The 17369-nt window shown below is 45.3% G+C and overlaps 1 protein-coding gene across 1 annotated transcript; it reads left to right on the top strand.

The window, feature by feature from the left end:
• Nucleotides 1-10392: 10392 nt before the first annotated feature.
• LOC127344989 (protein NRT1/ PTR FAMILY 8.2) lies at nucleotides 10393-13841 on the top strand. Its single transcript, XM_051371378.2, has 4 exons — nucleotides 10393-10605; nucleotides 10774-10906; nucleotides 11047-11773; nucleotides 12818-13841. Exons 2-4 carry the CDS (start codon nucleotides 10807-10809, stop codon nucleotides 13647-13649), a joined length of 1659 nt encoding a protein of 552 aa, XP_051227338.1. The 5' UTR covers nucleotides 10393-10605; nucleotides 10774-10806; the 3' UTR covers nucleotides 13650-13841.
• The last annotated feature ends 3528 nt before the right edge of the window (nucleotides 13842-17369 follow it).

The raw sequence follows: 17369 nt of genomic DNA on the forward strand, positions 1-17369 counted from the left end.
TGTCCCATTATATTGGGAAGATATTTTCTTCGAACTGTTGGTGCTATCATTGATATGAAGGAAGGTAATATTAAATATCAATTTCCTCTCAAGAAAGGTATGGAACACTTCCTTAGAAAGAGAATGAAGTTACCTTTTGATTCTATTATTAGAACAAATTATGATGTTGACACTTCGTCTCTTGATAATACTTGATACACACTTTCTGCGCCTAGCTGAAAGGCGTTAAAGAAAAGCGCTTATGGGAGACAACCCATGTTTTTAATACAGTAATTTTATTTTATATTTGTGTCTTGGAAGTTGTTTACTACTGTAGCAACCTCTCCTTATCTTAGTTTTCTGCATTGTTGTGCCAAGTAAAGTCGTTGATAGTAAGGTTCATACTAGATTTGGATTACTGCGCAGAAACAGATTTCTTTGCTGTCACGAATCTGGGCAAAATTCTCTGTAGGTAACTCAGAAAATTATGCCAATTTACGTGAGTGATCCTCAGATATGTACGCAACTTTCATTCAATTTGAGCATTTTCATTTGAGCAAGTCTGGTGCCTCAATAAAATTCGTCTTTATGAACTGTTCTGTTTTGACAGATTCTGTCTTTTATTTCGCATTGCCTGTTTTGCTATGTTCGATGGATATTTCGATTCCATTGACTTTCAGTAGCTTTGTACAATGTCCAGAAGTGTTAAGAATGATTATGTCACCTCTGAACATGTATATTTTGATTGTGCACTAACTCTCTAATGAGTTGTTTTGAGTTTAGTGTGGAGGAAGTTTTCAAGGATCAAGAGAGGGAGATGATACAACATGATCAAGGAGAGTGAAAGCTCTAAGCTTGGGGATGCCCCGGTGGTTCACCCCTGCATATATCAAGAAGACTCAAGCGTCTAAGCTTGGGGATGGCCAAGGCATCCCCTTCTTCATCGACAACATTATCAGGTTCCTCTAGTGAAACTATATTTTTATTCCATCACATCTTATGTACTTTGCTTGGAGCGTCGGTTTGTTTTTGTTTTTGTTTTGTTTGAATAAAATGGATCCTAGCATTCATTGTGTGGGAGAGAGACACGCTCCGCTGTTGCATATGGACAAATATGTCCTTAGGCTTTACTCATAGTATTCATGGCGAAAGTTTCTTCTTCGTTAAAATTGTTATATGGTTGGAATTGGAAAATGCTACATGTAATAATTGGTAAAATGTTTTGGATAATGTGATACTTGGCAATTGTTGTGCTCATGTTTAAGCTCTTGCATCATATACTTTGCACCTATTAATGAAGAAATACATAGAGCATGCTAAAATTTGGTTTGCATATTTGGTCTCTCTAAGGTCTAGATAATTTCTAGTATTGAGTTTGAACAACAAGGAAGACGGTGTAGAGTCTTATAATGTTTACAATATGTCTTTTATGTGAGTTTTGCTACACCGCTTCATCCTTGTGTTTGTTTCAAATAGCCTTGCTAGCCTAAACCTTGTATCGAGAGGGAATACTTCTCATGCATCCAAAATACTTGAGCCAACCACTATGCCATTTGTGTCCACCATACCTACCTACTACAAGGTATTTCTCCGCTATTCCAAAGTAAATTGCTTGAGTGCTACCTTTAAACAATTCAAAATTTATCACCTCTGATTTGTGTCAATGTTTTATAGCTCATGAGGAAGTATGTGGTGTTTATCTTTCAATCTTGTTGGGCAACTTTCACCAATGGACTAGTGGCTTCATCCGCTTATCCAATAATTTTGCAAAAAGAGCTGGCAATGGGATTCCCAGTCCCAAATTAATTAACAAAAATAGACACTCCTCCATGGTATGTGATTGTTGGACGGCACCCGAAGGATTCGGTTAGCCATGGCTTGAGAAAGCAAAGGTGGGGAGGAGTGTCATCATAATAAAACTAAAATAAAAAGGCACTCCTTCATGGTATGAGATTGTTGGCAGGCACCCAAAGGATTCGGTTAGCCATGGTTTGTGAAAGAAAGGTTGGAAGGAGTGCCACACAAAAATAAAAATAAAATGGGAGCCGCTCTTTGAAGGTTTGTCTGGCAAGGGGGTTAGAGTGCCCACTACCATTCGTTGACAACAACAAACACCTCTCAAAATTTTACTTTTATGATCTCTATATGTTTTCAAAATCAAAGCTCTAGCACAAATATAGCAATCGATGCTTTCCTCTTTGAAGGACCTTTCTTTTACTTTTATTGTTGAGTCAGTTCACCTATCTCTCTCCACCTCAAGAAGCAAACACTTGTGTGAACTGTGCATTGATTCCTACATACTTGCATATTGCACTTGTTATATTACTTTACATTGACAATATCCATGAGATATACATGTTATAAGTTGAAAGCAACCGCTGAAACTTAATCTTCCTTTGTGTTGCTTCAATACCTCTACTTTGAATTATTGCTTTATGAGTTAACTCTTATGCAAGACTTATTGATGCTTGTCTTGAAGTACTATTCATGAAAAGTCTTTGCTATATGATTCATTTGTTTACTCATGTCATTTACATTGTTTTGATCGCTGCATTCATTACATATGCTTTACAATAGTATGATCAAGGTTATGATGGCATGTCACTCCAGAAATTATCTTTGTTATCGTTTACCTGCTCGGGACGAGCAGAAACTAAGCTTGGGGATGCTGATACGTCTCCGACGTATCGATAATTTCTTATGTTCCATGCCACATTATTGATGATATCTACATGTTTTATGCATACTTTATGTCATATTTATGCATTTTCCGGCACTAACCTATTAACGAGATGCCGAAGAGCCAGTTGCTGTTTTCTGCTGTTTTTGGTTTCAGAAATCCTAGTAAGGAAATATTCTCGGAATTGGACGAAATCAACGCCCAGGGGCCTATTTTCACACGAAGCTTCCAGAAGACCGGAGAGCTAACGAAGTGGGGCCACGAGGCGGCCAGATGATAGGGCGGCGCGGCCCAAGCCCTGGCCGCGCCGACCTATCATGTGGCCCCCTCGTGTGGCCCCCTGACCTGCCCTTCTGCCTACAAATAGCCTTCGTCGCGAAACCCCCAGTACCGAGAGCCACGATACGGAAAACCTTCCAGAGACGCCGCCGCCGCCAATCCCATGTCGGGGGATTCAGGAGATCGCCTCCGGCACCCTGCCGGAGAGGGGAATCATCTCCCGGAGGACTCTACACCGCCATGGTCGCCTCCGGAGTGATGAGTGAGTAGTCTACCCCTGGACTATGGGTCCATAGCAGTAGCTAGATGGTTGTCTTCTCCTTATGTGCTTCATTGTCGGATCTTGTGAGCTGCCGAACATGATCAAGATCATCTATATGTAATGCTATATGTTGTGTTTGTTGGGATCCGACGGATAGAGAATACTATGTTATGTTGATTATCAATTTATATCTATGTGTTGTTTATGATCTTGCATGCTCTCTGTTATTAGTAGAGGCTCTGGCCAAGTTTTTACTCTTAACTCCAAAAGGGGGTATTTATGCTCGATAGTGGGTTCATGTCTCCGTGAATCTGGGGGAGTGACAGAAACCTCTAAGGTTATGGATGTACTGTTACCACTAGGGATAAAACATTGATGCTATGTCCGAGGATGTAGTTATTGATTACATTACGCACCATACTTAATGCAATTGTCTGTTGTTTTCAACTTAATACTGGAAGGGGTTCGGATGATAACCTGAAGGTGGACTTTTTAGGCATAGATGCATGCTGGATAGCGGTCTATGTACTTTGTCGTAATGCCCAATTAAATCTCGCAATACTCATCATATCATGTATGTGCATGGTCATGCCCTCTCTATTTGTCAATTGCCCAACTGTAATTTGTTCACCCAACATGCTATTTAGCTTATGGGAGAGACACCTCTAGTGAACTGTGGACCCCGGTCCATTCTTTACATCTGAAATACAATCATCGCAATTGTTCTACTGTTCTCTGCAAACAATCATCATCCACACTATACATCTAATCCTTTGTTACAGCAAGCCGGTGAGATTGACAACCTCACTGTTTCGTTGGGGCAAAGTACTTTGGTTGTGTTGTGCAGGTTCCACGTTGGCGCCGGAATCCCTGGTGTTGCGCCGCACTACATCTCGCCGCCATCAACCTTCAACGTGCTTCTTGGCCCCTACTGGTTCGATAAACCTTGGTTTCATACTGAGGGAAAACTTGCCGCTATACGCATCACACCTTCCTCTTGGGGTTCCCAACGGACGCGTGCTGTACGCGTATCAACGGTCTCACATGTAGTATCCAACTTCTGGGAGAGCCCTTGGACCGTTCCCTTAAGCTCATCAATGGGAGTGCGGAATTCACTCGCATCTCATTACGAAGAGCTTCATACTCCCTCCATGTGATGATATCTGCAGAATTCTTATTTTCCTGGTTAACATTTTTTGATCACTAGTAGACATGATTAGTAGGTTAGTGCACTAAATCAAAAAATATGTGGTGGTACTCTCACAACTCACTCAAAACTGATAAGAAAAGGAAATCTTACCGTTCCAAAGTAAATTAGTGTTGCTTACCACTTGCAGTAACAACTAGTGCACGGATGTAGCGAAGCGAATATCAAGGGTATAAGAACAATCACACGACAAAGCAGGGTATATGTGGGGCTATAGGTAGGCTACCTATTTGCACCAATAACAAGCTCTAGCGCTGACCGTAGACAACCAAAGATACTCACACAAGGCGATAAATGTGGCAATGCAACTATATGGAGGAAAGGTTGCAATGCACTCGAGAGACACTAGCAAAGCTCAACGAAACAGGCACAATATTGCTCAACTACAGGTGCAGAAAAGTAAACTAGGCCTTCACTTGATCTTACTAGAACTCGACACTTTGTCTTTTTGTATTTTTCTTTTTGTAACACAGCTATGTAGCTCTTTTTGCTTCTTTTCTATTTTCTCTTTCTTTTCTTTTTTGATTTTATGACACAACTCCTTGATAACACGGCCAACAAGATATGCAAAGCACCAAAACCCTAACGAGCAGCCTGTCGAGCGGTAAAACTAGTCTCTTCTGGGGAAGTTCCTAGTCACTTATATCGATAGGCTGTGTCTATGGTTGGGAACAAGCACACTGTACGCTATGTGGACTCAGAGTAACAAAAACTAAACTAGATGATAAAAGAGACTCAAACCCTAACAATACTAGATGGAAGAAAAAGAGACGCAAAAACAACTAAGAAAAGCAACTAAAACTTGAAATTAGTGCAATCTAAGGCTATGGCAAACCCTAACCCTAACTTTTTATGGCTTTTTCTGGTTAGGAAACACTCACAACTCAACTATGGGGTGGATTGTGGATGGCTTACCGAGGGAACCCAAGAATCTGATACCAAGATGATAAGGGGTGGCCCGATCTTCTCAGTAAGCAACGGTGGTGATGATGATCACGGGGTGATAGCAGCAGAGGAACACGGCGATGTAGTGGATGATAACTTGTATGACGCAACGAGATCTCTCGATTGGTCCCTGTCACCAATGCAATAGCTCTCAACCCTGCAATATATTCGCAACTCCACACACTTGCGCACTTAGCCACCGACCACGAAGCGGTAAGTTGCAACCTTCTAATTCCCAATGGAACAACAGATCACACAAGACTTTCAGATCTACACAATATCAAGCAATATGGTGTAGGGATTCAATAGTTTTGCAGAGCAAACAACTAAGAACTAGGGTTTATCTTAAACGTGGTCTAAGGCAATTTTGGGGGCGTCCTATGGACTTATATAGGCGTCCAGGACGACCTCAGGTCGAAAAAGTACGAAAATAACCGACCCAGAATAGATCTGGTCGAGACAGACTCGGACACGACCGGTCTGGAATCCGGTTGACCGGGCCTGGGACCGGCCGGTCCGGTTTGGACCGGGTCTGGCGCCAGGCGACGACCGGATGGACCTCCCGGGCTTACTGGATAGTGCCCGGTTGGCACAAGCGTAGAATCCGGTTGAAACCGGATGGACCCGGCGCAGGATCCGGTCGGACCGGCCCTGGGACCGGATGGTCCGGCGGCACGGCCGGTTGGACCGGATCTGGCACCGGCCGGAACTTTAGCTTCCCCTCCCGCTCCTCGCTCGCGCGTCCATGGGATGTCTTCATGTCTAGCTCCATGTCCAGCTTCACGTCCATCTTCTGGTCCAGCTGCTCCTCTCCTCCTCGTGCGATGCTCGCTCCCTCCTCATACCTGATCATACATAAGTAATAGCACTTAGGTAGTATAAAGTTCTCATCAATCAAAGTATCGTTTAGGAACAAGTTCACCTGTTGTTTAAGTAGCTTTGCACGAGCTCGTGTCATTGGTCCAATCCTGACTTCATTGGACTTGAGCTTCACAGCAGGATCATCTTTTGTAATGACGGAGGTAGTAGTGAGGTAGGGATGTCCTCATCACTCTCTCGCCAACCCTAACCGCCACCATCTCAACAAGAGTCGACGCCATGTCTGGTAGAGGCGGAGGCCGAGCTCGCGGCCGTGGTCGTGGCCGTGTCCGTGGTCGTGGCCGCGGCAGAACGTCACGCCCGCCGTCACCTGCCACGCCGTCGTATTCACCATCGGAGATGGACGTGGAGTCGGGCGCGCTGTTCGAGTTCGTACTCGTCCTCAAGGGCGACCCACGCGACATCCAGAGGCTGCCGGACTCCTTCGCCGAGTACGTCGCCGCCGACGACCGCCCGCCCACGACGATGCATCTGCGGGAGGCTGCGTGCGGCTACTACCGGTGGATCGTCGACGTGATCTACGACGCGCGCGGCAAGATGTACCTCAACATCGGCTGGGAGAAGTTCGCGCGCCACCACAGCCTCGAAGCCGGCTTCGTCCTCCTGTTCTCCTACTTCGGCGACATGGACATGAGCGTCAAGGTCTTCGACGAGACGCGCTGCCGTTGGGACTACCACGGCGACAACACCGACGAGGAGGACGACTGATGATGAAGAGTGTTGTTTCTTCGCAGCGAATACGTGCACGGAAGTTTCTGGATGTTCGTCTCATCGGTAGAACCAACAAGGACACCATCCTCCCGCTGGATTTTCCAGTTTGGGTGACTGGGTGTGCCCTCGAGTGTTTTTTCTTAGCAGCGAACACAGGAAACCTTCGATGCACGACCTAGTTAGGTTTAGTTTTTTTGCAAAATTTTATATTTGTGTCCACCATGGTTCAAACTATGTATTAGTTTGTGGAAAACCATGTTCCAAACTGTGTCTTTCTGTAAACCACGTTCCTAATTATGTAATAGTTTGTGGAAATTGAAAAAAAAATGCAAAAAGAAGTATTTTTAATGTTTGGACGGCGTTTGGGGGACGCGGCTGGGGAGCGACGTTCTCCAAACGCGGCACGAACAAAATACGTCCCCCAAACGCTCAATCCAGCGCGGTTTGGAAGACGCTTTAGGGGACGCGACTGGAGATGCCGTAAAGATGGACGGAATAAGTCACTTGAACAGTGTTGGGCAGAGGTGGCCCCTGCAATTTCTTTTCCTTCAGGCGGCGATTTGTATATATACCCCGTAGCTTTAATTATTATAGATTTATTTATGCTGAAATAGGTCCATGTGCGTGGAAATCACAACGGACTGGAATAAAGTGGTGGCAACAGCTGCAAGGAGACAAAACGTTATCGCGACAAAACTGGACCCAAATAAAAAGCAATCTTGACTTGAGTCTACTCTAGCTCTTGAGTGAAGTTGTGAGTCACCGGGCGGCCATGCCTGCCCCCAAATAATTGCCCCCATGGACGTGACTGATGATATGATTTGATCACATTTCATATGGCCGTAAACTGAGCACATAGCGTCTACGAAGCTCTAAAAAAACTACGTGCATAAGTCAGTTAAGTCCTACACCATTAGATTTGCCTCATGATTCGTGCTAGTTATCACTTACAACGTGAGTTGCAACTGAGATTTGATGATATTCTCAGTCGACTGAGAAATAGCCACATCTTTATTTTTACGCTAATTTGAAATACATTCCACTAACAAGAAGTAATAATTCATTAATGTTCCCTCCAATGGGTGCAGAAAGCAGGATGATCAGATAGAGAGCACTCTGTAAAATGTCACTAGCAAGGTCTAGGGTCAAGACCATCCTGATTACCCCCAGTAAAGCTACCATTAGCTAGCTAGATCGTTATTCACCATCAATCATCGGGAGCAGTACTCCCAATACCGCTTTATCAGGACATTGTATAGGAAAAACTTTATTTAAAGTATTTTTCTTAAATTATGTTTTTTTTAGAAACACAGTACAAACGCAGACGCTCACATACACGCGTATACACTCACCCATATGAACGCACACACGCAAACCCTACCCCTATGAGCACCTCCGGAAGACTGAGCCGGCGGATTGGATCTTCAAATTGATGAAGTCACCACAGGCGTCTCGCTGTCGACGGGAACGTCACCTCCTACTGAATGAATATTCCGCCTTTATGAGACACACAGATGTCAAACCTGGGGTTTGAACTCTAGTGGGCTGGGGGTACAACCACCCTCCTAACCACCGAACCTCAGGTTGTTTCTCTTTCTTAAATTATGTATTACCTTAATAAACATATATGAAATCAATACCATATTTAAAGTATACTAACCAGGCTTGTCCTGGGGTTTTGAGTCCTAACGAGGTGATGCTAGAATCCAAATCCCTTACATTGAATGAAAACAATGAACATAACTAGCTATGACATCGCGAAGGCACTGCCTTTTTTTTACAAAACTTCAAAATTGTTCTTTTGAGTTTCAAAAAATCACATTTTTTCACTGAATACATGCCTTGAATGTTCATGCGAAGGCTCCATGAGAATCTTGCTGTATTTTGAGCTATAGGAAAAACAAATTTATGGTCACCTCTCTCCGTCATATGAAACATGTCTTAGCTTTGTTCAAATTTGGATATATCTAGCATATATCTAAACTTAGAGAAATTTAAGACATATTTAATGGGACAGAGGGAGTATATAGGAAATAAAAAATCATTTTATTTTTTTAAATTATTTTTGTGTATCCAAAAACATAATATATTTTCCCGGTACTTCTAGCATACCTTCACGATGTGTATATGTATCCGCATACTAGATTTCAGATTTTTTGGAGACCTACAAATATGTTGTTCCTAAAAGAGCTCACTTAGGGATGGCACCCCCAGGGTACCCATACCCATCCCTGCCGCCTTCAATCTCACCCATCACATGTACCCATACCCGTTAACGGGTATAAGTTTTCACATACCCATCACCCGACAGGGTAAATGGGTACCCGTAGATAAAAATACCGCGCTTATAACACATCAAATTGATCAAAAAATATGACAAGAAGTGAAGTGATCCTAAGTAGGGTCTAATCCTCACTAACTTACTCGCAATTGTGAGACCAAACAGGGTGAGGTTCAGTCTAGCAACGTGAAGATGTGGTTAGGACAAAAATTAAGTAGTTTAGAATATTACAGAACCCCACTTTTCAAATTTAGATGGGTATATGGGTACGTGGGTATGGGTTCAAGTTCAATGATACTATACCCGTACCCGCTCTACTCGAAGGGTATGCTATTTTTTCATTTACAAACCCATGTGTGATATTGTGTCCCATACTTGTACCTCTATTGGATTTTTACCCGGCGGGTACGCGGGTCATGGGTACCCATTGACATCTCTAACTAACTAGTGTTCGGTGCTTCGTGTTGGTTTATTGCCTTAGGGTGGGATATTTTGCCTTTAGAAACAATTAGAGAAATCAACAAGTATTTTTCTTGAGGAAAATAGAAATGATTATGTGCTGCAAATGCATGCAACGCATTAGAGATTCCTCCTTCCTCTACATCCTAAAATGCACGACAAAAAAAAGCTCCAAACTTGCCTCCAATAGCGCTGCCGCATGATCTTTTCCCTTGCCTCTTTGCCATACCTACATGGTCCCCCTTGATCTCGGGGGTCCAGGATGGCCGCCCCTGAGGGCCAGTTCTGATAGTAACACGCACCATGGATCCCTCTCACGGGTGGTGAACATCGGCGACCAATATAGCATGGACATGCACATGCATGATCGTGCAGTGACTCGATTTGTCTAAACAAAATTCGTCTAAATAGTATTACTCTACTAGTTTTCGATCGATATAGAACTAATTTAATTCTTGGTCAGATGTTGTCACCTAGTTTCATGTGCAATTCATATGCATTTGGCAAAAAAGGTGCAATTTGTAATTCTCATGTGCACATATCACAATTCACGATACAAACTTAACGGTATTAGAGTTGAACCAGAACTTGCAAAAGGATCATCTAAACACGTTATATTGCACGCACAGATTCGTACAGTCGCATCCACTCCTTGGCAGCTTATATATGGCCATTGTAATCCTGTCCCGATGTATACATGTTCAGTCGTTATTGCAACATTAGCTGTCACCTATCTCGCTCTCAACTCTCTAGTGTGGCACCATATGGGGAGCAGCTAGCTAGCCAGGGGAAATTCCAACTCGTGGCTAAAAGCGACATGGACAAGATATATATATATGAGAACGTAGGGTGCAGCTGAAACGAAGATCGGCAACGAACACAGCATTATCGGCCAGCCCGGGGGAAAATCAATTATAATCAAGGTATGTTTTCTTGAACCACTCTATCTTGAGGTTGAGGACTCAGCTCTGAACCTTGTTAATTACGTTCTGTTATCGAAGGGGTGTAAATTAATCACATGTTGATACTTTGTCAGCAACAATTTGAGGCGTTAGTGTAATCATGTCTCTGAAAATGGCGTAAATATGTAGGGTCGCCAGGTCAAGCTGTTCATAGTTCAGGCCATGGAAGCTGTAGAAGTAGAATCAAAAGGCGCGCATGGTGACGACCGCCGGACGTCCAGGAATGATCGCCGGAGCTCGTGGGGCTGCACTTTGCTTCTCGGTAACAGCTGCAGCTTTCTCTGTTTTCTTCTCTTAATTTCCTGCTGTGTCATGTCTCATATGTGTGCTTAATGCTCATACAAAAAAAAGACGATGATTAACGTTGCCCTGTTCGATTGATCATGCATGCACGGTGAGCAGTCAACAACAGCTTGCAGTACATGTCCTACTTCGGCTTGTCGACGAACCTGGTGAACTACTTCAAGGTCGAACTGCACGCCGACAGCAAGTCCGCCGCGAACAGCGTCACCAACTGGGTGGGTACCAGTGCCATCACGCCGCTCGCCGCCGCCTTCCTTGCCGACTCCTTCCTCGGCAGATACTGGACCATCACCATCTTCCTCGTCATCTCCGTCGCGGGATACGGGGTGGTGACGGTGAGCGCGTCGGCGGGGCTGCAGAGCGCGGTGTTCTACGCGGGGCTTTACCTGGTGGCCCTCGGCGGCGCGCTGTCACCGATCATGGCGTCATTCGGCGCCGACCAATTCGGTGACGACGAGTCCGACCGTGGGCGGCAGAGCTCCTTCTTCAACTGGTTCTACTTCTCCATCAACGTGGGCTCTCTCGTCGGCGGCACCGTGCTGGTATGGGTGCAGACCGCCCACGGCTGGCTTCTCGGCTACGGCATCCCGGCCCTGCTCAGCGTGCTCGCTCTCGCGCTGTTCAGCGCCGGTACTGGCGCGTACCGCAGGCACCAGCCGCCAGCGGGCAGCCCGCTCACCAGGATCGCGCAGGTGGTAGTCGCCGCCGTCAGGAAGTGCGACGTGGAGGCGCCGGACGACGCCGCCCTTCTGCACGAGTGCGACGGCGATGATGGCATGTCGGCGATAAAGGGGAGCCGCCGACTCGCGCACACCGACCAGTTCAGGTTAGCGCCCGTCGCTAGCTAGCGTAGCTTCCACTTGCACTGTTTTCTTTCTCCATCCGGTGCAGCTTTTTCTTCCGTTCATGATTGAGCATGAATAATGCATGATTCTTCCGTTCAAGGCACTTAGATCACCGGCGATCCCCAAATAGACATGCAGGTGCGCAGGTAAAGGGCTATTGGGCGCCGGCAGCACCTCCGTCCCTATGAATTTTGAATAGAGACGGCCGTTTCACACCGGTGCTCTCCAAATGTTTGCCCCCAAAAGATTTAAAATTTGAAAACTTCATACTTTAATACACCAAAGTTCGTTGAACTTTGTACAAAAGTTTACAAAATTTAAACTAATACATAAAAAAAACGTAACTCCAGGGTGATTGCGCTGCTCTCCACGCCATCGCCGTCATTGTCAGAGGAGGCGAATGCCTCGTCGAGGCGGGGTCCAGGGGCGGCGGCCACCGCTGCCTCTTTGCCTCTCTACACGTGTTGACTTATCTTCTCGTCTTCCCGTCACACGTGAGAGGGGATGTTGAAGTGTATAAGTAGATTGCCTAGCCCTTTCCATCAGTTCGGACTTTTGGTTCAGCTAGTGCATGAAGCTTAACAATCGTATTCTACGCGCAAATACCTCGAATAAAATTATAGAACTCAGGCTGTCGAGTTCTCGGATGTTTGCACGGTACGCACGTTTCATTTCCTACCGGAGATCTTATACTGTAATTGCTGCCGAAAGAAGTCTGTCGCACGCATCGGCATTTTTTGTACAGTCACTTTCATACATACGGCTTGGCGAAATATCCCAGATTTCATGCATGACTGTTTGGACTTTGGAGGTTTGGATACGCTTGCTGTATTAGTCATGTCATTTTTTACGGAAATTGACGATCGTAATAATTCAGCACGCCTCCAAAGGAAGCCGCCTAAACAAATGTCCGATATTCTGCATGGTGCGAGCAACTTGGATAGTAGTACCAGACAATCGAGCAATCAACGAAATTGTACAATACATGCATATCACAGCAGTAAATTAATCGATCGATAACGCAGGTTCTTGGATAAAGCGGCGGTCGAGACGGCGGGTGACAAGGGGATGCAGCCGGTGAGCCCATGGCAGCTCTGCACGGTGACGCAGGTGGAGGAGCTCAAGTGTGTGCTCAGGCTGTTGCCGGTGTGGGCATGCGGCATCATCTTCACGGCAGCCTACACGCAGATGTCCACAACCTTCATCCTCCAGGGTGACACCCTAGATCCTCGCCTCGGCAGCTTTCGCATTCCCGCCGCCGTGCTCTCCGTCTTCGACACCCTGAGTGTCATGCTGTGGGTCCTCCTCTACGACCGCGCCATCGTCCCGCTCGCACGCCGCCTCACGGGCCATCACGGAGGGTTCACGCAGCTGGTGCGCATGGGCATCGGCTTCATCATCCTCACCGTTGCGATGCTCGCCGCCGGTGCGCTCGAGGTTGCCCGCCGCCGCGTCCTCTCGCGCCACGGGATGTTCGTCGATGCGGACGGAGCGGAGTACGTGCCGATGTCGATCTTTTGGCAGGTGCCGCAATACGTGGTGGTGGGGGCCGCGGAGGTGTTCACGTTCATCGGGCAGATCGAGTTCTTCTACGACCAGGCGCCAGACGCCATGCGAAGCGTCTGCTCGGGGCTTGCCGCTGCGTCGTTCGCACTGGGTAACTATGCTAGCTCGTTGCTCGTGGCTATCGTGGTGCGCGCCACGGCGACTGGCGGGCAGCCCGGGTGGATCCCCGATGACATCAACAATGGCCACCTCGACTATTTCTTCTGGCTGCTCGCCATGCTCTGTGTCGGCAATTTCGGCGTCTACCTGCTGGTCGCACGGTGGTACAACTACAAGAAAACTATGGATTAGTGTGCTAGAAGATCACCGTGCGTACGTGTAAAATGGAAATGCGTGTCATGGACTCATGGTTGATGCACGAAGTTTCTACGTATCCGGATGGAAGAATATTTCGAGTGTACTACACTTGAATCCCACTAGTACAAAATCTATTATCGCCGTGGGGCATTTAAACCCCTGCTCCCACGGGCTAGTTACTCGTCACTTTGATCTTGTAAGACTAGTCACAATAGAAAGTATCACCTTCACAATACATAGTATCATAATATGGTATCATACTTATGTCATATTTAATGTTTTATAAAATCTCAATGCAAATGTGTGTACATGATGTATTTGTTATGAAGTTTTCTAGGCTTATGTGTCATGATACAGTATCATATTATGATACTACTCTCATCTCTCACCTCATTAATTGATGTGACATATCAGATTTTTGCCAACATGACATGTATGATACTACTTATGATACTCCCATTAGGACTAGTCTAAGTACTACTAATTTTGAGCCACTGACGGGCGCTGAATCCTTTAGCGCTAAAGCCCTCCTCTAACGGTTTTTAGGAAACGCCCGGCCCTTATCCCACACCGTCTATTCCATTAGCATGCATCAAGATTGGTGACTTATTTTTGCGAAAACACCCTTAGGCACTGTGTAATTCGTAGCAGAGAGTCCTTTCTATTTATAAAGTACCACAAAAATGCTTTGTGGTTCCACCGGGTGAAATATGAAGTGTTGGCGAATTTTAGGAAGTTCTTTACAAAATATTCTCGCCAACTGATGTGTGTATCTAATGTTGTGACAAAAAAGTTCTTTAGATTTGCTGTTATTTTGATAAAGTTCTCCATAAATTTTTGTATGGATCCATCGTTGTCATTTTGAAGTTCTTTAGAATCTCAAAGTGAGTATCTAATCGTCAAGAAAGTTCTTCACGTTTCCTGGTAAATATCCAAGAAATTTCGTGAAGGATTCGTGCAACAATGAAAAGGGCTCCATTCACAGTAGTCATTTTCGTGTAAATATCCAAGAAAAATCCAAGTGGATCTCTCCATGATTTTTTTTCCACAAATCTTCATATTTTTCGATAAAGAATGCTTTATTACTTTGAAAAGCAATTACATCGTGTCTCTGCATAATCAGGATGCACACACCCGTTTAAGTGTCTCAAGTCAAAGATGGAAAAAAAACTAGATGAGATACATATCGAAGCGATGAATAATACTCCTTCCGGTCCTTTCTGTAGTGCCTATAGATTTTTGGCATTTGTTTCACAATATAAGGCTGTAGCTTGGCTTTTTTCAATTACCCCCTTCACCGGTCAACTCCCACACGGCATTCATGAAAAAAAATCCATACATAATAGGAAATAATTAATTGAGATTCCTAATGCATGGCCCCAAGGATTGCTTAGATTTAGGAAGCAATGTTTTTCTTTCCTTAATTAAACATGGCTGCACATATATGTAGAGTCAACCAGACAGATTTATAGGATTTGTTATGCTAAGTTAGAAAGTTATTGCTTTCCCTAATTTTAGTCTGATCTCAAATCGTTCAGCCAGTGGGTCTTGTGTAAAAAATACTTTTGTGGTAATTTCCGTGCCAAAACACTATAAGCACTATAGAATGGAACGGAGGGAGTATATTGAAACATTTGAGTAATCGGAGCTACTAAGTTCATCTTCTACGAGTCCGGCGAGCTTACCGGCAATGGCGTGGCGGTTTCCCGGGGCGCCAGCGAAGGTGAAGGTCGTCGGAGCGGCGTGCAGACCTCCGGCTATACCACGCAACGGCGGCGGAGCTAATTTCCCGATCAACCGTTCGCAGTTCGGGTCGAGGGAGACCTTGGAACGGCTGCAGATGAAGCTCTTCGGGGAGAAGCTCGCCGGAGATGAGATCTACTGGGCGGCGCTATCGCGAGGAGGAAGATGAAGTGGTGAGCGCGGTGAAAGAATGGGATTGACCATGCGCGCGGGGGTATTTATAGACCTCGCGCTGAGATTCATGAGCCGGATCCTACGGTGGGAACGGAACGGTTGCACCATTGGATGATCGTCACATGTCCTAGGTTAAAAACGGTGAAACGGAAGCATCGGTAACTTAACTGCGCGCCTTTGAAAATTTCGGCTGAAAGATTCGCATCTCCGAAAATTTAGCGCGGGAAAACAGGAAGTTGTGCGCGGTATGGAAGGAAAATCCGCTAAGTTACCGTTACAGAGGAACAAATGATTTACGGTTGGGTGAAGCCGGAAACGAGGAAGTTTTGGAAGGTTTTCAAGATTCTCTTCGGATCCGGGTAAATGAAGTGGGAAGAACGATGAATCTCGGAGAACTTCGGGGGCTACTATTGTGGGTATACTTATGGGTATATCAACAGCGTGGCCTAGATCCGGCAAGCCCGGGTGGCCCATAGATGGTGATGGTGGCATGTGGCCCATCGGGCGGCCCAGTTGCTATAGATCAAGATGGATGAAGTCCAGCACAGGTAATAGGAGCTGGATCTCAACGGACCTATGAAGATAGTCGGATCTGTGAAGGCCCATGAAGTATTCGGATCCAATACGGCGCATAAGGAAAGGTGGATCCTTGACGTGCACGACAATGTAATATTCTGTAGTTAGGCATCTTGTATTCCGGCTAGGACTCTCCATGTAACCCTAGATCCGGGTGTCTTTAAAAGCCGGATCCTGGGAGCCCTAGAGGCACAACCACAACTCAGTGTAACAACGTGAAAGCGCCCAAATAGGCCATGTCATCGTGCATGTGTTCCGAAGCTGGGTAAATAACGTACCACTGTCCCGAGGACTCTCCGCTCGATGGCCCCTACTTCTTCTCCCCCTCGTGAGGATCCCTCCTCCGAGGTACCGTCGAATAGGCAACGACAGTGTATGATTCTGTCCCATTAGTCTGAATGGTGCTGAAAAATTGTTCGATATAAAAGTCATTACATCACTTGTTAATCTTAGGAAGATAATTGATACTCCATTCGATCTATTTTAATTATTACCCGGTTGAAACAACAAAGAGGTCAAATATGAGGATTATGCCAATTAGAATAGATGCCCAAGGCCTAGCATGCGGTTTCATTTTACTTGCATACCATGTGATTTAGCACAGGTACATCCCAAGCTAACAAAGTGAGCCTATTTCATTTTGCACTTTGCTGAGAGCACGCGCCCATAGGCAACCCAACCTGGACACTGTAAAGCAGGCCGAAAACGACAAAAACGGATTCGCAAAAATAAAGTCAATAAAAATGACTATGTACCCTCAACAGAAACCTAGATCGACAGCAAGTTCCGCGGTCAACCTTGCCATTGTTCTGCCATCATAGATGGAAATCGTCTCCCTTAATTTATTGTTGGGACTGACAAAAAATTCCATAATACATAGAAGAATCTTCCCACTTCCCACTAACAATGTTCTCATTTATTAATTATTAGTACGAGTAACAATTAATTAGAAGAATTGGTGGTTTACCCTTACAGATTTTTTTTAATACCGTTGAAACGCACAGACAAATTTACTAGTTCTGACTTAAGTCCATCCACATCAGAAAAACACACTTAATTCTGACGGACCGCTCGGGACCATCAGGATTGTGTTACACCATCAGGAAATTCTCGGTTTGGGGTAGTGTAAGCCCATAACGATGGTCATATATGTGCTTTGTATCCACTTAGCACACACGATAGTCACCACGAGTTAGACCAAAATTTAAAATCAAGCAAGAG

The sequence above is a fragment of the Lolium perenne genome, chromosome 3 (genome assembly GCF_019359855.2).
Source record: "Lolium perenne isolate Kyuss_39 chromosome 3, Kyuss_2.0, whole genome shotgun sequence".
NCBI lineage: Eukaryota > Viridiplantae > Streptophyta > Magnoliopsida > Poales > Poaceae > Lolium > Lolium perenne.